The 22,198-nt window shown below is 40.3% G+C and overlaps 1 protein-coding gene across 4 annotated transcripts; it reads left to right on the forward strand.

Moving 5' to 3' along the window:
- The first annotated feature begins 1,843 nt into the window (after positions 1–1,843).
- On the forward strand, positions 1,844–21,398 carry golga2 (golgin A2). Of its 4 annotated transcripts, XM_034123044.1 has the most exons (28): positions 1,844–1,983; positions 3,156–3,320; positions 5,825–5,893; positions 6,903–7,055; positions 7,758–7,804; positions 8,091–8,154; positions 8,572–8,631; positions 9,311–9,391; positions 9,860–9,898; positions 10,014–10,076; positions 10,372–10,465; positions 10,567–10,673; positions 10,758–10,816; positions 10,974–11,115; positions 11,331–11,420; positions 12,672–12,779; positions 12,877–12,964; positions 13,733–13,875; positions 14,080–14,298; positions 14,438–14,551; positions 14,795–15,019; positions 15,250–15,346; positions 15,577–15,668; positions 15,831–16,191; positions 16,871–17,032; positions 17,114–17,220; positions 17,332–17,524; positions 18,047–21,398. In XM_034123044.1, exons 1-28 carry the CDS (start codon positions 1,936–1,938, stop codon positions 18,313–18,315), a joined length of 3,459 nt encoding a protein of 1,152 aa, XP_033978935.1. In that variant the 5' UTR covers positions 1,844–1,935; the 3' UTR covers positions 18,316–21,398. The 4 variants fall into 4 exon arrangements, with proteins under 4 accessions (XP_033978935.1, XP_033978937.1, XP_033978936.1 ...); XM_034123046.1 differs by lacking the exon at positions 6,903–7,055; XM_034123045.1 differs by lacking the exon at positions 5,825–5,893.
- The last annotated feature ends 800 nt before the right edge of the window (positions 21,399–22,198 follow it).

Consider the following 22,198-nt stretch of genomic DNA (forward strand, 5'->3'; position numbering starts at 1 on the left):
GTTTTATTGATCACAAATTGATCACAGATGTATGTTATTGCCTAATACAACGTAGGTTAAGCAGGTTACAATACATATCAAACAAAACCACATACACTGGATTATCTTAAACAATCTTCTATATCAAAAGTATAAATAGGTCAGGGTTAAGTAACTGGTTGCCAAGGCCACACTTCAGTGTTTATGAACACTTTTTAAAATCTGTATGCTAGCTTTAATATAGGATATTAAAGAAAGTACTGTAACTACACAATCGCATGTATTTGTCATTGTAATGTTTACAGTACCTGTTCTGTATTTTCAACAAACACCCAGCCCTCTTTTGTTGTAGCCTATAGTTGCAGGCCATGTCATGCTTAGGCCTACTTGGTATGTCAGGCTAAGTGATAATTACCAAAAAACTCTATCACTGTGCTGAGTTTAATTCAGTTCAGTTTCCAAAGCAAATCATCTTGTTTGAACTGGTTGCCAAGGCCACACTTCAGTGTTTATGAACATTTTTAAAAATCTGTATATGTATGCTAGCTTTAATATAGGATATTAAAGAAAGTACTGTAACTACACAATCACATGTATTTGTCATTGTAATGTTTACAGTACCTGTTATGTATTTTCAACAAACACCCAGCCCTCTTTTGTTGTAGCCTATAGTTGCAGGCCGTGTCATGCTTAGGCCTACTTGGTATGTCAGGCTAAGTGATAATTACCAAAAAACTCTATCACTGTGCTGAGTTTAATTCAGTTCAGTTTCCAAAGCAAATCATCTTGTTTGAAGATTTCTGAATTAAGTATTGTACATGCATCAGGAAAATTACATAAGTAACAATTAATAAAAGGAAAATCCATGGAACAGATAGTTTGGTTTGAGAGGTTTTTCTAACAGGGTAACATCAACAACATTATTATTATTAGGAACTGCAGAATCAAGGAAAAAAATATCATTTTGACCCTCAGATGTCTCTTGCTTTCTGCTGACTTATGTCTCCAAGTTCCATTTAGCCAAGTTAAGGTCTCCTTTTAAAGTCCCTCCATGGTTGGAGTGCTGAGGGTCAGACTGGAAGTAAGGAAACATTGTAAATTATATGTCCTTTGTTTTATTTGTCGTTGACAGTATATTACATCTTATATTCAAGATTCAAATATTTAAAGACTTTGTTGTCATTTGCACAATAGCTACAGCTTAGTTGTTGGCATTAACACATATAGGTTCCAGGCTCCTTCCACAGTGCAACATACAATACACTTAAGACATACAAGAAATAAGGAATAGGTATGGACATGTAAAATAGTACTGGATAAGCCAGAATGTAAATGTAAATACTGTACAATGGCATAGTACTGCTCTTTTAATGATATATAAATATGTAAACTGTAAGTGTACTGATTTTGACTTTAAACTTTAAAGAGTTGCACATTTCTGAACAATGTTACCTTTTTTAAAAACTGTGTAGCTCAACATTTTAAACTCTGAGATACTTGTCATATTAAAACATTTTTGAGAATTGTTCAAACTTAGTTTGTTGTATCATGTCAATACATGTTACTAGGAACACACCAAGTGTATCCTGCTTAGTGATTTATACATTTCTGATGTATTTGCTTTAAACAAATGAAGGAATAGGCACTTTACTGAGCTTAGGGAATGTAATAGTTCTTACCTTTCATATATTGCAGACATATCAACAACATTAATTATATAGGCATGTGCATATTTATAATAAAAAATGTTATCAAACACAAATTAGGTTGGTTTTGATTCTTCCCACCATGCATGTCCCTCCCGGGGCTCCGTAGGTTTGTGTCCAAATCCAACTGCATGAAGGAGATTTTTTTTTACCCAGCCTGCGACCCCTACCGGCAGCTGGTAGTTACACCAACAGACAGCAAACTGGTGACGTGGTTCGGTCCGTTGACCAGAGCAGCAGCAGTAGCAGTATGGCCGACCAGAGCAGGCAAATAAAACTCGCTGCAGCTAAGAAAAAGGTACAGTATTTGACTACTGATCCGGCTTTACAACATGGGAAGTGCTGGTCCTGTTTCTCCTCTGCGGGTTTGGTTGCCGGTGTTTTCTTTCGTGTTGTTATTCATTTCTGCACGGAGAAGGGGTGTTGTCATTACACGTCGCCCGACCTCTGCGCTGATGCTTGTACCGCCTCCCTTGCTCTTCTCGAGGCTTCAATGCGCTGGAGAGACCGGTGCTTCTTAGGGGCCTGTATTGATAGCATTAACTTTCCCAGATTATGAAGACTATTTTTAGTTATTTGAGGCGTTTATGGCGTCTAATGCTGTTTAGTTCGTAAGTGATTGACTTTACTTTGCCCAATGGTTTAATGTGTATTTTAATGTGTCTTTTAGCTTTGGTTATCTGGTTATTAGCAAACCTTAACGTGCTCGCTAACTAAGGCACTTAAACGTTAGCAAGCAGGCTAACTAATGAATAGTTGGCTATGTGTGAGTGTAGATAAATGCTACACTGCAGTCGGGTAGCTTTGTGTGTTGTCTGCAGGATGTTTAAATGATTTAAAGGAATAGTCAACAGACAGCGATTTTAAAACAAACGCTAAGCTATCACTGTAGCAGAGTTAGCATGATGGAATGACGGGGAGTGTTTTGACAGCTGACACCCCTCTTCCCTGTCCCGCTGTGTGTTTTAGCTGCTGAGTGTGTTAGCATAGTCTGTATGTGAGGCTGGTCCGAAAGATGGCCTCGTCAGCTGTGAAATGTTAGCTTCAAGAAATGACTCGTCAGCATTCCTGCTGTCCCACTCTCTTTGAGGAGGAATGGTCGTGTTGATAACACTTTAGATGCGATGCTGATCGGATTCAACCCAATCACTTTAGAAATGGCAACTCCAGTAGTTCCCATATGATCCATAATATGGTCCCCTCCAACAGCTGTCCCCAACAGAGTGTTGTATTGATCTTTGTTATCAACTCCATCCTATGTGGGAACAGCACGCTGATAAGCGAGCAAGTCAAAATGACAGTAAATAAGTTGTTAGATTGGAGAAGTCCATACCTGCTTCATCTCAGATGGTTGAAAGTAACACAATTAAGTCTAATGTTGTTAGAGAGTCAGCAGTATAGTTTTCTGTCTGTCAGTATTGATTGCTGCACTTCTTACACCTATTTTTTCATTTCTTATGTGCTGATCAGCTGAAGGAGTTTCAGCAGAAGAGCTCTCCTACTAGTGTGGGAGTGGAAAAGGGAGGAGGAGGAGGAGGTGGTGGTGGAGGTGGAGCAGGGGCCAAAAAGAAGAGGAAGGTGAAGGGACTGAACCAACATGATGCATCTTCAACAGGCAGAAACTCTCCAGACAATGTAAGTCAGTCTGGACGGTCTTTCTATTTATTTTCCTGCTTGACATTTCGCCTTTGTAGGTCAGTCTTCTGTGTCATTCTTATGTCTGATTGATCAAATCTTGTGGAATCCTGTGAAATAGACATCATCTCTTTTTCCTTTTTTTAAACGCTGTATTATCATTAGAAAGCATTCATACTCTATGTGAGCTGGGCAGACAACATTCATTGTTGTGTGAATGTATATATCAAATTTAGAACTTTTTCATATGGACAGTGCCAGGCAAAGCAATAAACTCATGCTGCCATTTATCACAAAATATGTTGCCGCTTGTAAAATGATATGGCTGAATTACTATAAAGTTGGCAAATATTTTCCTTATTGCTATCAGTCACACACAGTACTGACATGTATCTGCTGACCTGAGAGGCCTGTACTACGAAGCCGGTTCAACCTAACCTGGATATGTTGGAGTTAGCCGGTTGGCCTAATCCAAAACATACGCGCTCTCGCTAAACGGTCCTACGACGCTGGTTATCAAGTGGATCGCTCAAGCCAGCCGTGTCCTATCTAGTTAGGTGCGCGTTCACATGAAAGGGGTGGTATTTGGAGCATTCGACCAATCTCAAACATGGACAAGCGTACTGACAGCGCAGCGCGTCATACTTCCGGAATGAAAAGTCAACTATAATATTAGTCATATGAAGAAGTTAAACTTTAAACATCCATGACTTAAACACTTTATCCAGGATAAAAGCCGCATAGCTGCACCTGCAAGGTGAATACAGCTGGTAAAAGAAAAGTGTTTAAACAGGTTTATGATATCACTGCCCCGTCTAAGACACGATCTGACTTTAATTACATTTGACTCGAGTGTTTCATCAACTTAATGTGTTGCTTAAAATAATACTTCTGCATACAGTATGTGACACTGTGAGTGTTGCACAGCCAGATACGGCTCAAGAAGCTGAATCAGATAAGGAAATATATGATACATTATGATGTGATATGATGTGATATGAATGATAATGGGACACATCGACTGCACTCACAGTGTCGCGGACTGTACGTAATGTTACTTTGATCTGGTTACTTGTGTTGTGGCAGATATTTACTTAAGCTTTCTTAACGCTAATGTTATAATAGTCAGATTGCTCTGAAGATGGGAGGTGATATTCTATTAATGTTCACGTTCACACAGTCGGTGATTTTCTGCCGACCGTCTTTCCTGCAACGGCAGTTTAAACTGTATTTCCTTTCTCCTGTAATATAACTTGATCGTTTTAAACTCTGCACACTGAGCTCTGATTGGTCAGCAGGCAGTGCTTTCACTGAGTTGATCTCTTAGCCTGCAACCTAACTTGCTCCGGAGCAGGTTAGCCGCTCAGCATAAGTTACCATGGAGATCTAGCCCGCTAAAAAGAGAACCAGCGTCGTAGGACCGGAAACCCCGAGTTTTCCCTGAAGTTAGCCCACTAAGCGAAAATCCGGCTTCATAGTACAGGCTTCAGGTGACAGGATAAAAATAGTGTTTGTCTAAGAAAGAAGACACTAGAATAGAGTCAAAATAGCTGACCCTGCATCGCAACCCCGCGATGAAGTGGACAGTGTTATGATGCAGCTAAGGATCAGGTATATTGAACATTTTCTACCTCTGACATCTATAACATTTTAATAAAAAGCACAGTCTACAGCTGTGTGTTCTGCTCTAAAGCTCATAACCAAATTGAGAGTGCGATTGAGGACACACAGTTAGCCATGTGACTCCAGCACACAGCTTTGACACACAGGTCAGTTGTCACAGGTTTTTAAAGCCTTACTGGAATCTGGGCAAGTGACAACTCTGCTGCTGAGTTACAATATTTCCCCCAAGCATGTTTGCTTTTGTTGTTTAGTTTTTTCTGAATAGCCTTATAGTCTGAATTAGACGTAAAACAGTATGATGTTCCTAGTAACCAACAAGTTTTGTTTATGGAATCATAGCAGAGGAAACATTTTACAATAATTGCCATACATAAAGATAATGCATTTTGTATAAATGTCTTACCCAAACCGTTATTTAGCTTCTAAGAAAGACAACACATTTAATGAAGGCTTTTTAAAATCTATTTTATTTGTAAAGGTAAGTCATAGGACAGGACAATAATTATTGACTTGGCAGATCAGGTGACAAGGGGAAATGTAAAAAGGTTAGTGTGTTTAGTTTATAGATGTAATTGCAGAGGAAAATGAAGCATCATAGGAAATGTAGTTAGAGATTATTCCAATCCACAAACACAACATTTGAACAAATGCAGCGCTGCCCCTCTGTGATTTTGATGACAGTCAAGGGTAATTCTGATTATTATTTGTAATTGGTTTAAAAAGATGCAGGAAATCTTTCTGACCTCTTGGACCAGTTTCTCCTTATTACCCATCCGTATTACTTCTAGACCTCCTCCTAGGATTTATTGTAGCAGGTTATACTGTTCTCTTCACCCTTTTGCATCTCTTTCATCTTCCTCCCTTGTTTCTTCTTCCTGTAGTTTGACAATATTCTGAAAGCACTTAGTCAAAGCAATGGAGTAGTTCTACCTCCTAATGGCAACAGTCAGGTGAGCGTCTGTCTCTCTTTCCTCTCTTTCTTCCTGCCATGACTGTGTTTTTCTGTCTCTGCATGACATTGCTGTAAATAGCCACTCTTGTGTGGTATCTAATATCTCATCTCGCTTCCCCATTCTAACCTCCTTCTTGCATCAGATGCACATGTGTTTTCTTTTTCACACAGTCCAGAAAGCATGGGGCACATTTGAAGTGCAAATTCTTGTATTGGTGCTTGGCTTTTAAATCCATGTCAAGAGAGTGCACTGTTTTTTCCCTTAGATTATGCCAATGATCTTCTAGAGTTCACCATCTCTATACAGCTGATTGTATGAGTATATGCATGCCTGTGAAATCTCTGTCTGGGTGCATCATGCAGGCATGCTTTTTAGAAAACAAAATGTTTGTTTGTCTCACTTTTTAAAACATTTTTCATTGCTACCCTTGTGTTTGTTTGTTTGTTTTAGCTTTTTAACTGCCTGATATACATGCACTCTTAAGAGGGTTATTTTGTTGTTACAGATTATTATAAAAATATTGCTTATGATAGCTTCAGAGTAAGCGAAACAGAGAGGGATTCTTTGTCAGTCATTTAATTCCACGTTGGCATTTAAACAGCATAGTTAGAGTTTGTTCAGTGCTTTTATTCTACTAACGTTTCAAAGACTGCCATGGGCAGAAATGTTTTGAAAAAGTATTGGCAGCAGCGTAACAGCTTTATATCTTTCACCATCTGTAAAAGAGCCTGCATTATTTGCTCTGTTAGCAATTTACCAAACAATTGATAAAAATAGACAAAATCCCTGCATTTTCCTATTACATTCTAATATCATCCTAGGCTGTGGACTATCATATCTGTACATTTCACAGAAGATTGAGTCTGAATGTATCTATTCCAAAATAATAAATATAAAAGCTTATAAAGTTGCATAATTTTGGCCTCCATGTTTCTGTTGCATCATAACTGCTTGTTTTCTTGGCATTAAACCAGTGTGTGCATTTGTTGTGTGTGTGTCACATCAGACCTTTGCTGACGTGGAGTCCGTCGGGTCACCAGTCCCCCAGCTGCTGGAGGACCCGAAGGCAGAGCCTGACCGCGGCTCGCCTGTGCCTAACCCCGCTAGCGCTAACACTCCTACTAATCCCGAGTCTGTCGGTCACAACACTGACCTGCAGGTGTGTGTCTTTCTGTCCGTCACTATCTCTTTGTCTCTGTTTCTCAAGTCATATGTTGTATTGTCACCTTTAAACCTCCGTATCTCTCACTTCGGAGCATAATTACAGTCTATTGCCAGTTGCTGCATTTTTACTGATATATGTGTGTGTTGTAAAAACAGAATTACTGTTTCTGTTAGGTTGTACAATGTGAATTTCTCACCACACAAGTTATACATTTTATTTTTATTTTTATTTTACCTTTATTTAACCAGGATAGGTCTCATTGAGATTAAAAATCTCTTTTTCAAGAGAGTCCTGGCCCAATAATGGTAACAGCACAGTTACAGGCAGTTTTACAGTTACAGACAATTAAAAAACACACAATCACAACACAGTCATACACCAAGTTTAGCCAAAGCATTTACAGACACAGCGGCCTGCTTCAAGGTCAGTTAAAGTTGCTTTGAATGTATTTAATGAGACCAGCTCTCTGAGTTTCAGCTCAGTTTGAAGCAGGTTCCAAGCTTGAGGGGCAGCGTAACTGAACGCCCTTTTCCCCAGTTCAGTGGGGAAAAAAGTTCTCTGAGCGAAGCCGATAAGATCCAGTGCATTTTCTGTTTATGTACATCCTTAGATAAGGGGGAACATGTTCTGTGTTGCTCCTTCCTGTTTGTCTGTCTACTGCTCTCACTCTCTATTCCTCTATCAATCTTTCTGTAGGACTATACCGACACCAATGGCAATGGGAGTTTAACTGAAGAAAAAAGGTGGGTTACCTGATTTATCGCTGTCCATGACACCCTTGTATCTTTAAACGCTGCAGTTTAACACCCTGTGTTTATCATTTGGAAATATATATTTATATCAAGGGCAGAAAACGTCCTCTTGAAACAGCTCGTTCTATTAAGTAACTTTATCATCAGCACATTTTATATTAATGCTGCACTTTATGCAGAGACCACTTTAACATAATATTTGTCATTAATTAGGTATACAACTTAGTGAATGACTTGGATAATGTATGATTGATTATTTCTGTATTTTGCCTTGCAGACCACTGTCTTCCACAGAGAGCCTGCGACAGCTCTCACAGCAGCTGAACGGCCTGGTCTCTGGGGTAAGATTTCAGCAGCGCCAATGTCTTCCTGTCTCTCTAACACACTCACACACACACATATCTTTCTCATACATATAGTAAAACTTAACAATTAAACACCAACACTGATGAGCACTTTCATCCATGGTGTGATGCATCTATTCTTGGCAGGAATGCTCTGGAAGAATTTTAAAATGTGCCAGTTGTTCCCAAAGGCCTCACGCACACTAACAGCATCAACTGGTGCAGCTGCTTCATGTGTTTCTATTTGTTTAGTGCAACACATTATAGAGTTTGCTTGTTGTCTGTTTCTGAGACACAGTTAACAGTTTATTGCTTACTAACAGAAGTAATCAGACACTCATACAATCTGTTTTTCACCTTGAAATATATACAATTTTCCGTGTTGCATTGATGTGCTTGTCTTTGTCTTTTCAGTCATCTGCTGCGTATGTGAATGGAGACAGTCCCCCTGCCATGGGTGAGAGAGAGCTGGAGGTAAGATGGAAATCTAATATATTCTAAAACTATTAGTTAAAAGTAATTGAGGTCATGGTCTGTCACAAGAGCATTGAGGCCATGTGATTCACAGTAAAGTGGCTGCCCTGTAGCATGAGTACACCTAGGACTTCTTCATATTGCTGAAAGGGTTTGTTTTGGTAAAACTAAATAAAAAACATGAAGGTCCAGCTTGGGGACAGGTAATATCTATGTTGAACAATACAGAGCTAGTCAATTGTCAAGCACAAACAGTCCATTGAATGGATTTTAACAACCTTATCAACTTGAAGTGTGCACTGTGGAACTGTATTATCGAGGAAATGAGTATTGGATCGTGACTTGATATCAGCAGGTTCTAATAAAAAGAATGGTAAATAGCCATTGACATGTTACTGTAGCGCAGATTAGATTGTTAAAACTCTGGTGAGGGCTTAACATAAAGATCAAAAACACATTGTTACATCAATATACTCCATTAATCAGATTAACAACCATCATGTATTTTATGATATATTTCAATTATTTTATTCATGTTTTACACCCCTCATAAAGTTGCTATTGTTTGCTTCCATGTTAATAAGTCACAGATCGTCTCCTTGTTTGACTTTTGTCACAGCACAATATCCCTCTCTCCTTTTTTTTTTTCTCCTCCCGGATGCATGTGTGCACGTGATAGGGTCGGAACCAGGAGCTGTCAGCCGCCCTGGAGTCCAGCAACATAACAAACTCTCAGCTAAATACCAAGTTAGACCAGCTGGTAAGAGGCTGTGTGTGCGTCTATGTGTCCGCACGTGTGTGTGTGTGTCTCTAGTAACCCCCCCCCCCTTTCAACAGTCCCACATATATCACAGAAAAGCATGCCCTGTAAGCATTCTGCATGTCATCTTTATAACCACACTGGAATAAGACATGCATGGTTTTCATGTTTTTTTTATTTATCCTTCACGATGGTTCAATAGAATGCCTCTCTTTATTTGCACACTCTAGTCAGAGCTTCCATGGTAGACGCTTAATTGTAGCACACTAACAGCAGAAAACTTAAAGCTTCATATAAACCTAAAAGGTAAACATAACATAGATAACAGGTTTATTATTCATATACTTACGACTATCCCTGTCCTGTTAGGCATGCAGTTGAGGGATTTTGTGTCAGAATTTCTGCTGGTGTGATGAAATAAATGTTGATCTTTGCTGAAGTTAAACGTATATCCTGTTGGTCTGGCAGGCACAGCAATCTCAGGTGCTCTCTGAACAGCTGCAAAAGGTAAACTGATTATTTTTTTTACCTTGTCTGTTCATTCCTGTGTCTATTTTTCCAGTTTACTGAACTTTGACCTATTTCCCGGTGATTCATTTATATCATTTTTTATGTTCTCCAGGAGCGGAAAGAATTTGATCAGAAATCTTCGAAAGAGCAGGGAGCCATGCGGGAGCAATTACAGGTAACTTCTTCCGCCCAACACACACATTCAATTTGTAGGACGGTGTATTTTAAGAAGGAAGGAGCATTTAATGCATCCATGTAATGTATCAGTGTAAAATGTCAGAGTCCATGGTACCACCCTGATATATAATTGATACAAATGTTATCCGAGAACACAGCTTTCCCCCATTTGCTCACTCTGACAGGAGTTAATTATGTTCTCTGCATGCTAAGTTGTGTATTTAGTTTATATCGTGATTTAATAAAGAAGTTCATGTTTATGTCTTGAAACACCTTCCCTCTGTCGTCCATAGGTTCACATCCAGACTATTGGAATACTGGTATCTGAGAAATCAGAGCTACAAACAGCACTACAATACACACAACATGCTGCGCGGCAGAAAGCAGGTGTGTCTTTTTTAATGATCAGCCGTACATAAACTTGAATCAAAACTTCTAATCTTTGCAAGACTTGAGTTTACAGTGTGTTTGTGTCTTTGTGTGTGCAGCTGAGGCAGAGGACTTGAATAACCGTCTGCAGGGAACAAAGCAGAGAGTATCCGAGCTGGAGAGAACTCTCTCTTCTGTCTCAACACAGCAAAAACAGTTTGAAAAGGTAACCAACATCGCAGTGTTCACATCTAAACTGAAATCATTTAAAAGTGGTGTTATTAATAAATGTTTTCCTTTTTGTCTCCAGCAAAACAAAGAGTTTGAAAAGGAGCGAGACAGCCTGAGACTAGAGGTGTTTAGACTAAAGTAAGTCACTTAACTTTCACAAGGTGAAGGTTTTCATAACAATGTCATCAAAGAAAGATTAGTCATAAACCCAACAGATGGCGTGAGCAAATCTCCCAAGTCCTGATAAGAATCTGTAGTTTAGATGAACAACCTCTGCATGTGTCTGTGTTCGCAGCAATTTGAGTGAGGAGTCGAAGCAGCAGGGCTCAGAGCTGTCAGAGCAGATAAAGCTGAGAACACAGGAGAATGGAGCAATGAGGATGGAGTTGGAAGATCTTCGCAAGAGACTCGAGATAGCTGACCTCATGTTGCAACAGGTGCATTAAAACACAGACACACATATATACTGATCTTCGTCTTAACAATAATTACAAGCTTTGGACTTTATAGCCAATCTACAACAAAAAAGCCATTGTTTGGGATTTGTATCAATAAAGATCCCTAAATGTTTCTTTGCAGCCCGATTCGATTTTTTCTTATCATCTATTACCTGCATTTCATGTCAGTATTTGTCCTTTTTTTCCCCCTCCAGTGCTCCAGCCAGTCAGATCCCTCTAATGCCGCCCAGCAGGTCCAGTTACTGCTGGGAGAGAAGCAGCAGCTGGAGGCACACAATCACCAGGTCTGTGAACACGGAGGGTCTTTCTCCTACAGTTATCTGCATATGTGTTATGCTAGTGGCTAAACTTTTATTTTATTCTTCCATTATCATTAAAACAACTCAACATAATTGAATGCCCCACTAGTTTCCCTTCCTTTCATAGAAACATTCCTCAGCCAACCTCCTGTTCTCATCAGCCTCTTTCCTTGCATTTCACATTCCTTGCATCAAATGACCCATGAGATATCCCTTTGCCTTTCCTGCTTCTCCTAATCCTTTCCATATGTGATACAGAAAAGCAGCATATTAAAGGTGGGGTAGGTACGTTTGAGAAACCGTCTCGAGATACACTTTTTGTTATATTCCATGGAATGCTCTTAACATCCCGATAGCAATAAATATCTTAAAGTGGACCTATCATGCTATATTTGAATAATATAGTGTAGGACCATACCTATATAAGGCATATTTATACTTTTTTTTTTTTTTAAATACCAAACAGATCATGCATTTTAGCCATGCCTCATTTTGCTCAATTTGCAATTTTTTAGCTCTGTTTGTGCAAGGTCAGATTCAGTGAGAACAGCACTACCTACAGGCCTGGCATATGTACTACAGCGTCTCCAGCGATTTCGAACGGCAATGGCCGTGGCTGTCTCCTCCTGATTGGTGGAGTTGGCCCAATAGCCGTAGCGCCACTGTCCTGACGTCAGGACAGTGTTCAAATCTGGATCAGTTTTTATCAGATCCGTTGCAGCCCCTTTTTTAGAGATTTTGGTATGGAGGAAAATAGAGAGGGTTGTGTTTTCTGACACTTGGTGAGTTCCCTGGAACACCGGGGACACATATTCATGTATAAAAGACGTACAAAAGTGCATTTTGCATGATCCATAAAAAAATGTCATCTGTGGAAGCCGTAGTACTGTAAAAAGCACGACCAATCATTTTAGCCGGCCCGGCTAAAATAACTGGATGGCCTACCTGCCTGTCAGCCTTCCATCTGTGCATAAACTTATCTCGTGCCCTCATTGGTCATGTGCGCGTTCGTGTGTGTTGGAGGAGGGGCTCTATAAGGAAGTGGCAGATTTTCTCCGGTTGTGTATTTTCAAATTCTAGGGATCTCGAGACGGTTTCTCAAACTTACCTACCCCACCTGTAATACTTTTTAAAAACATATATTTTAAATAAACAAAGCGGCCTGTTGTATCTCTTATGATAATAAAGTCTTGCCATGTTGACCGTATTTATCCCTTAATGTTTTTGATGCTGTAGCTGATGGAGTCGATATCCCAGCTGCAGACGGAGAGAGACTGCTATGCAGAGCAGATCCAGGAGGAGGGCCGTGTATGGAAGGACAAAACAGAACAGCTGCTAACACAGGTGAACTACACGATAACATTAGCTTAGACATATGGTTCAATATATTTGAAAAACATTAGACTTATTGATTTAAATGTGAATCCCTGTCTCTGTGCAGGTTTCTTTGGTAGCAGAGGAGAGGGACAGAAACATCAACCGAGTCCAAGAACTGGAAGCCAGCATCACAGAGCTGCAACATGCTGCAGGTGAGAGGCCCACACTGCCCTTGTTTAATGCTTCAACCTGATCCTGGCTTTGACCTTCCTTAAGCTGCCTGTTTACGCTTGGTAAATAAAATGTCCGACTGCCTGACCGTAGTTGGATTTACAGAATGGCTCCCCTTATCTTGCAGCACTGTACACTTGATAAGGTGCTTCTAGGGTCAAGGGGAGAGCAAAGAGACTGATGTTTGACACTATTGTAAGCTGGTGTTGAAATATTAATTATCGCCCAAACATTTGTCTTTTTAAAGGCTTTAACGCCGTGCTTCAGTCTTTTTTCCCTCCGTTGCAGGAATAACATTGGTGAGGTTTCAAATAGTTTGAAAACTTTATTTTAGCATAATCTTAAAAACTTAAATATACTGTATATGATACTACTTGGGAACGTTTCTGGACACACATAAAGGCCGTCAGAGACTTTATCTAATTTGAATGTTTACCAAGAATTGCACACTTTTTCTTTTCCATTGCTGATATACCTTATATCCTATTTTGGTATTATTATTATATTACTTTTTCCATGCCATGTCTTTTCATGTCAATGCCAGGACCATGGAGGAGAGGGATTTGTTTATGCAGTGTACTGCCAATGTTTCTTTGTTCTGAATAGAAAATTAAATAAAAATTAGAATTACAAAAGAAAAGAGATGAACTGTATATGAGCTGTAGCATGCTTAATACCGGGCATACAAGGTATTTGTTATTGCAAAATGATTATATCTAATACCTGTCATTCTTCTTCTCCTCCTCCAGCGTTGTTGTCCCAGGAGAGAGAGGCTCAGGATAATGCGGAGCCTCAGTCCTCGGGGCCCTCAGAGAGCGAGGTGGCTCTGCAGGAGGCCCTCAACACTTTGCATCAGGAGAAAGACGCTCTCACTGCACAGTACCAGGCACAGGTATGCCTTACGCACACACTTAGAGCATTCCTTTTCTGCTAATGATTAGTTTATTTCTTGGATAATATTGGAATATTGTGTTCGGCAGTGTATCATGGTTCTGTGTCCCTAACATTTGAAAGCTATACCCATTGATTTGTTCTGTTTAATATTTCAACGATGGTTTGAAGTTGCTTATATTCCCCTCTGTTATCTTTCCCCCAGCTGCGAGATAACGAGCAGCTGAGCCGCATGTGTACAGAGCAGGAGACGCGTCTGGGAGAGCTGGAGCGGCAGTTAGAGAGCCAGGTCCAGGAGGACGGGGACCGCCGACGCATGTTAGAGGATGTTCAGTCAGATAAGGCCACCATTAGCCGAGCTCTCACTCAGAACCGAACGCTGAAGGACCAGCTGGCTGAGCTACAGAACGGATTTGTCAAACTGGTGAGGCTGTAAATCATTTCTCTGTAACAATAATTTGAAAGGTTTCTCACACATTTGGAGAGTACATTCATTGCTAAGTGTTAGCTCAGAGGGTGGGAGACTTTAATCCAAAATTCCTGTTACTCCTTCATTTGTGCAGACCAATGAGAACATGGAGCTGACCGATGCCATCCAGACAGAGCAACATGTGAAAAAGGAGCTTGCTCGCAGAATGGGTGAACTGCAAGAGGAACTGCACAACTTCAAGGAGCAGGTACACACAAAACACGGCTGAAGTTGTGTCATTTGTCAGTTTTAGCACCTTATCTGTCTTTACTATGCTTACACTATATCCTTTACAAACGTTATGTTTTAGATAATAATTATATCCCAGACAGTGCATTAACACAACAGAGAAATGTGTGATTATGGCATCCTGAAAAGTATTTAATAAAATGTAAGCAGTTGTTTTCTGCTTTCTTTGGCATTTATTTCCTCTTTGTTCCCTCTTCTTCAGCTGGAACAGAAGAGTCAGGACACTCAGGGTCTGATGGAGCAGAGGGACCAGGTGGCCGCCCAGCTGCAGCAGTACTGTGCCGGCTACCAGACCCTGGTCTCAGAGAGGGAACAGATCCACCACCAGTACCTGAAGCAGATCCAGCTCATGGACCGGCTGCAGCACGATGAGAGCCAGGGCCGCATGCACCTGGAGATCAGTCAGAATCAGCTCAAGCAAGCGCAGGTGTGCATTTCAGAAATAAGGCGTATGAAATACTTTAGTAAAAATCCTGCCCTAAAGCTCTTTATCAACTATTATAATATGAGAGTGATTCGAAAGGGTCTGGAGTCAGTGTATTACAGTATGTTGATACTATGTTGTGTAACCTCACATTCTGTCAATGTGCCTTACTTATCTCTGTGACCACAAACATACATCAATTCATTTGAATGACTCTCTGTCTCCCCCTACAGGATTATTTGGATCTTTTGGTCAAAGACAACGAGCAGCTGAAGGTGGAGGTGAAGGATCTGCTCAACAGTTCAGCACTTGGCTCGGCCAGAGACCAAGGTAAGATTAGTCTTTTACTCGTATGTCACTGGTACTTTTTTAAACCCTTTTCTTTTACTATGCTTATCCAAGCTTCTTCAGATTGCATATTTTGTATAACCTTTTGAAATGTAGTACCCAAAGTGGTTGTACACTACATGAATGTTGAAAAGGATCTGACACCCTCTTATAGTAGATCTTCATGACCTGCAGTTCCTGTCTTAATTTGAATGTGTCACTCTTTCACATAGGAGATGGAGTGGAGAGCCAGTCCATGCAAGAGAGCCCAGAGCAGTCCTCCTCCATAGTCATCCCAGAAGACTTTGAGAGCAAGAAAGACATGGTGAGGAGGGTGATGATTGTTCTTCACAAAAAACGACTCATTCAAATATGCTTAGATGATTTGTCGAACTTCCATTGCTTTGCCTTTTATGCCACATTATGGCCGCTTACATGATACATACAGGGCTATACCAGTTTAAATGATACATTGTTTGTAATGTAGGAGGAGTTTATCCGTGGAGCTTTGTCTCGGGTTGAGGCGGAGAGGGACGAGGCCAGAAGGCAACTGGAGGAGGAGCACAGGCACCACATGGCGGCCAGGCACCAGGCCTCTATGGCCCTCAGCCTGGAGCAGCAGCACCACAGCCACACAGATGTTCACGACCATGACCATCACCATGATCATGAGCATGACCACGAGCATCACCATGATCATGACCACGACCATGATCATCACCAGGACCATGATCATGACCATCCCCATGATCATGACCACGACCATCACCATGAACACGACCATCACCATGAGCACGATCCCTCTCAGGACCCACACAGTCACTGTGAACACGGCCATGAGCATTCAGGTGAGGAGGATAGGGTCTGTGAAAGCATGCAAATGTTTTTTATTATTATGTATAGACCTAGATTATAGTGTCTATTCTTAAAGGTCCCCTATTATACTCTTTTTCATCAATATATTATAGGTCTTAGATATATATACAAAACATTTCTCTGAAGTGTTTTGCTCGAAATACCAAACAGATCATGCATTGTAGCATCCCATAATCCCCTCTGTTTCAGCCCTGTTTCAAAAGTGCTGATTCTGTGTCTGTTAATTTAGATTAGCCACTCCCAACGCCCCTCTGCGAGATATTTGGTTAAAAAAATCTGCTCCAGGAGGCGATTTAGGTGATAAGGTGGGGGGTGTTACCTTGGTTGGTTATTGGCTGATGGTTACACAACCCAAAAAAAAACGTTATGACATCGCAAAGTAGCCAAAATCTGATCAGCTCATTTTCAGACAGGTTTTTATATAAATGGATCAGGACAAAAAACGAGCAAATATCTTTTCATGAAACTTTCAGAATCTCTTTACACAAAGGGGACACATGCTTATGTATAAAAGACATGAACAAGTGAATTTTGCACAATAGGTGACCTTTAAAGTTAAGCCTGATTTATATTAGATTGATTTATAAAGATGAGAAAGTATCTGTGGTGCATTAGCTAAACCATCTGTATACTTTACAATCCCGCTCCCAGAAGGAGGAGTGCCGGTGGAAGTTCATCAGGCTCTGCAAGCTGCCATGGAGAAGCTTCAGCAGCGCTTCACCTCCCTCATCAGAGAGAAGGCCGACCTGAAGGACAGGGTGGAGGAGCTGGAGCACCGCTGCATCCAGCTGTCTGGAGAGACTGACACTATCGGTGAGACAGTGGGATTTATTTGTTGTAATACTTTTTGGAAAGATTTCAAAACTCATCATCCTTCTACCTTTGTCTTTCCAGGAGAGTACATAGCCCTGTACCAGAGTCAGCGGGCCATCATGAAGCAGAAGCACCAGGAGAAGGAGCACTACATCAGCATGCTGGCCCAGGACAAGGAGGAGATGAAGGTACTGTGAAGCAACCTTTTGTTATTTAAAAAAATAACCATCAATCACATATTTTGCTGTATGTTTTTTGCTCCGTTTTCTGTCAGTAATCGTTTCTCTGTTGTCCCTCAGGCGAAGCTGGCGGAGCTGCAGGACCTGGTGATGAGGCTGGTGTCTGAGAGGAACGACTGGTACAGCCGCTACACCGCAGCTGTGGCAGGAGCGGGCTCAGTGAACCCCGACCTGCTTCCTGTTGGGGAGGATCACACACACCAAGAGCACCAAGCACATTCACACACACATCTTAATGCTGACAGCGGAGCAGGTAGGCACAACCGGTATTACTGTATGTCATTGCTACATCTTAAATGAATATACTAATTCCAAGGTTGGTCGAACGGTTAAATATGTCCCCTTTTAAAGCTAAATGTACCTAGGGCAGCCAACATTTACCTTAATCAGGAACTGTTAGATTAATTGTGCAGTGAAACTGGACTTCACTAAACAAACTAAGGTCAGCAGTTAGCTATCAGAATTATTTTACTTGTCCCCAAGTGGGAAAATATAATTGTAACAGCAGCAAATGAAAGGCCAACATTGAAAAAGGATGGCAAAATATTAAATAAAAGAGAGGCAGAATAAAAAAAACGTACACAAACAGTTAGAATTGTAAGTCGCACCATAATGTAAGTGAGCTAGAATACAGTAGTTACAATGATACATAGTCAAACTATATATTGCACTTAATGTAAATGATATGTCTGGTGTCCTTTTGTGTCCACTTGCTCCTATTATTAAGAATACATTCTGTATAATTGAACCATGCCGCTCTTTCTCTCCGCTGCAGAAGCCATGGAGGTCATCCCTCTGTCGGAGCCCACCCCCGGCCTGGAAGCCCCCTCGTCACAGGCCCAGTCGAGTGGGACGTCCCAGACTGACTCCAAGTCCCTGGGGCCCAAAGAGGACGGCACAGCCCAGCAGATCATGCAGCTGCTCCAAGAGATCCAGAACCCCCAGGGAGCGCTCAGGTCACCCCCCTTCCTCGGGGAGAACCCCTGCATCCCCTTCTTCTACCGGCCTGACGAGCAGGACGAAGTCAAGATCCTGGTGGTGTGAGGTGTGTGTGTGTGAGACAGAGGTCGATGTGTGTGTATGAGATATTGGACATGTCTTGAAGTCTGGGGATTATTGAACACCACAGTTTGTAGCTTGTTGATCATATACTCACAAACACTCCTGAAGAAATATGGCACCCTGCAACACTGGTCCCAGAATGTGTTTGACCCGGTTACATTAAAAACACCCCCTCCCAGTTCTGTGTGGTGGCACTAATGTGCATGGTTAAAAAGAGAGTATTATCTATTTGTTGTTTACTACGTTGTCTTTTTTGTCTATGATGCTCTTCCCAGAGAGATAACCAGTATCTGATTATTCTCCAAACCACCATTTTTATTCACCATCCCTCGTCTCCTATTTTACACATAAGTGCAATAAAGGGGCCGTGTATTGGGTCTCCTTTCTGATACAGTACCTAAAGAGCTGTTCAAAATAAGGAGCCTGTTTGTGTGCAACTTCACTCTAGTGCAAATATCAGTTTTACAAAAATTCATTGTACAAATGCCAAAAAAGAGCATCACGTTTGAATGTAATAACCCGGATATTTACCCGTATGTTTGTGTGATGAGAGGAGAGCTGATGATGGTGGTGAAAGGGTGCACGAGGAGAAGAGAGATGCAGAGTGAGATGTAAGTTAAAAGTCAAGTTAAGAGTGCACATAATAGCTTTTGAATTGTTAGCGCTGTTATGTAGTCAAGTCAAAAGCTTGCTAGTTACATGATGAGGTTCAGAACAGATGGATGCAGGTGTCGCAGATCGGTACTGTTCCTTTTCTCTACCTTTTAGCTCCTCCTCCAAACACTGAAAACCATCGTCTGTCTGTACAGTGTGTAATGTTAATACATGTGAAATGTTTGTGTTGTGATGTCAAACATCCTGTTAAACTGAGAGAAGGAGGGGATAGATGCAATTTAAAGACCCCATGATAAAAGAAAACACATTTAAGTCAAAGTTGTTAAAGAATCTTTTGTAATTATTTATAATTCAGAACAATTATAAAGCTGTGGTTGCTGTGCTTTGGGCTGCTTTCCGCATTGTCGTTTTTTCCCAGTTGTACTTTATCTTTGTCATTAGCATGATAGAGATACGGTGCAATAACTCGAGGGATACAGGAAGTATGGTAAATTCTCTTTATCTGCACTCATAATTCATCTTTCTTCTTCAAATTTCCTTAATCTCAGACATTTTGTTGGCCTCATCAAAAAACGTCCACTCACTATTTATTTATTTTGTTCCCTTATCAAAGCTGCTCATCCCGAACCATAACTTCATGGGGTCTTTAAGTTTCTAAACACATTGACACTATTGATAAGAACCAGTTTCTTCCAGTTACATTTGCTTGTAGTTCCACATATCAAATATGAATGAATGCAAATCCTTTACAACTGGACTGTGAGAGTGCGTGATGCGTGTGTGTGAGATCCAAACTGTTTCCTCTCCAGACGAAGCTGCATCTGTTGTACTTTTTTGTAGAGTTCTATCAGTTTATAAGATTGCACTAAAACTGTACAAAGCTTCTCATTCGGCTCTGTCCTTTGTGGCTGGTTGGACAGTGGTAGAGCTTCAAAGCCTGTTTAATACATTCTGTGGAGGAAACGTTGAATCCTATGAAGCCACACCAAAGCTGAGGGTTCCAGCTGATGCAAATGATTGAAAGTGTGTGTGTGTGTGTGCAGTGTTGCACTTGGAGGATGTATTGTAAATATGAACAGAAGGAGCATGTGACGTTATTCCCAAAGCTGTGGGAATAAATCAGAATTTGTGAAAATGAACATCTCTTTCCGAAACTAGTCAAACGTGTTGTGCAACATGTGCATTTTCTTTTGGGCATTGGAAAGGATTTTTTCTGAACTTAAGATGTTGCAAGTGCCTAGCTTTACATGAGAGATGCTCTTGTTCATAAATGTAGATTGGCGGATGGATTGATTTGATGGACACTTCTTCACTGTAAAGCTCTTTCCCTTTGCTACTAATAACTAAGAGTTATCACGGCTTAAAATATCCATTTAAGGACCAAATCATGGCAAAGGCCTTTTTTTAGAGTCTTTCCATGGTTTGAATATGCAAGGACATGAGGGTCTTACTGCAAATCTTACTAAAATCCCACTCACTACTTTTGGAGGTATTTTAACCTTCTCATTTGGATGTTTTTGAATTTTAAGATCCTCTGATGTGTTTTACTTTCAGGTAGAAGACACATTTGTTCGATTATTGAATTGCACACTTGATATTTATCACTGAATGCAACAGGACAGAAAGTGTTAGTGCAAATTGTGGTATTTTTTGCCTATTATAGAACGAAAAAGTCATATGTGGAGGCCATATGTACCTGGTGTTTTTTACAGGCAAAGTAAACATTGTTGCGTCTTCCCTAAACCACAGCACTTTGATAGTACCAGGTGGTTTTGGGATAAATGTACTTAATCATTCTTGATTTAAAAATTCCTCGCTTCTTAGCATTCTGTCACTTTTTGGTTTCCTTTGAAACATGCCACAATATATATTTTTCCTTTATTTAGTTTTTGGTCTAACCAAAAGGTAAATATACAATAAAAATAACTTTAGTGTTTTTGCGGGGCTTATGAAATCAACTGGGATAAAATTACTTTCCATAATTTCGAATTCCCTGTTAAATATGTAATGCGTGATTGAAACGAAAAGCAATGGGAAAGCATTTATTGTCTTTACTGGAAAAGAGGTGGTGTAAATACTGTAACTGTGTAACATATTGTATATTCATTATGCCTGGTGTGTGGGGGAAGTGCTGCTCTGCCATGTTCACTGGCAGTGCGGACTGTGTGTCTGAAGTTTGTTCAGAGTCGAGGTGTGGGCGGTTACTGACTGGCTGTGATTTAATACAAAGATTGACTTAAGAAAATATTCTATTTATTTGGAATAAGTTAGTATCTCAACTAATCAGTTTTAATGTAAAATAGAAGTGGATGGAAATGAAGGATCATTCAGAGAACTGATTTGTTCGAGGGCTGCTTCTGACAGAAGCTTTCTGATTTTTTGTTTTGTTTCCCTTGAGTAATATTTTCTCTCCTTCTCCTGAATAAAACTGATTGAGCAACTTGAAAACATTGTGTGTCTATTTCTCCATTATTTGGATACTCTGAAACGTTGGGCTGTTTGACATAAGAGAAAAAAGGAACAGGTGTTGCTAATAATGTTAACGACGGGGGGGGCCATAAGCTAAATGGATTTCATCGTTTATTTGATTATTTACACCTGGGCTTTTTCTATTCCTTTTTAAGTGCAGACATTCTGAAAAGCACAGGTGTAATACATAGCATCAATCACAAAAACATTCAACTATGGGATGCCAGTTTATTGTGCAGGCTGGCTCTCTGGAATAGCTTTGATTGAGCTGAACCTTAGTTAATGTTTTAAGTAACACCTGTGCTTTGCCTCATATGACAAGTCAGAAGGCTGCTGTGAAAGTGGCCTTCCTTTTACTCACTCATTATCACAATGAAATACTACACTCAGAAAAACTTGCTAATCATTTTAAAACCATTTGTTATTGTGAATTTGAAACCCTTAATTCCGGTGGCAAAATGGACTCATATTTTTCACCTTTTGGATACTGTATTGTGGCTAAAGAAAACAATATTAATACTCCAAACCAGTCCCTTCGTGGCTTATAATGAAACTGGTTTCTTTAATGTGTCCTCATAATTTCGTAATTTATTCATCTGCTGATAATTCATTTCTAAAAGACCAAGCTTATGTATGCAAACGTAAAAAAAAACATGTGTCCAATACTTGGGTTTAAAGGTACATAAATAACATCAACTGCAGCACTAACTATATTTTGTGAAAAGTAGGAGCCTTCTTTAGCAAAAGAAGTTGCCGCGCTAAGAGGGAACATGGTAAACAT

Source organism: Trematomus bernacchii, unplaced genomic scaffold, assembly GCF_902827165.1.
Source record: "Trematomus bernacchii unplaced genomic scaffold, fTreBer1.1, whole genome shotgun sequence".
Lineage (NCBI taxonomy): Eukaryota > Metazoa > Chordata > Actinopteri > Perciformes > Nototheniidae > Trematomus > Trematomus bernacchii.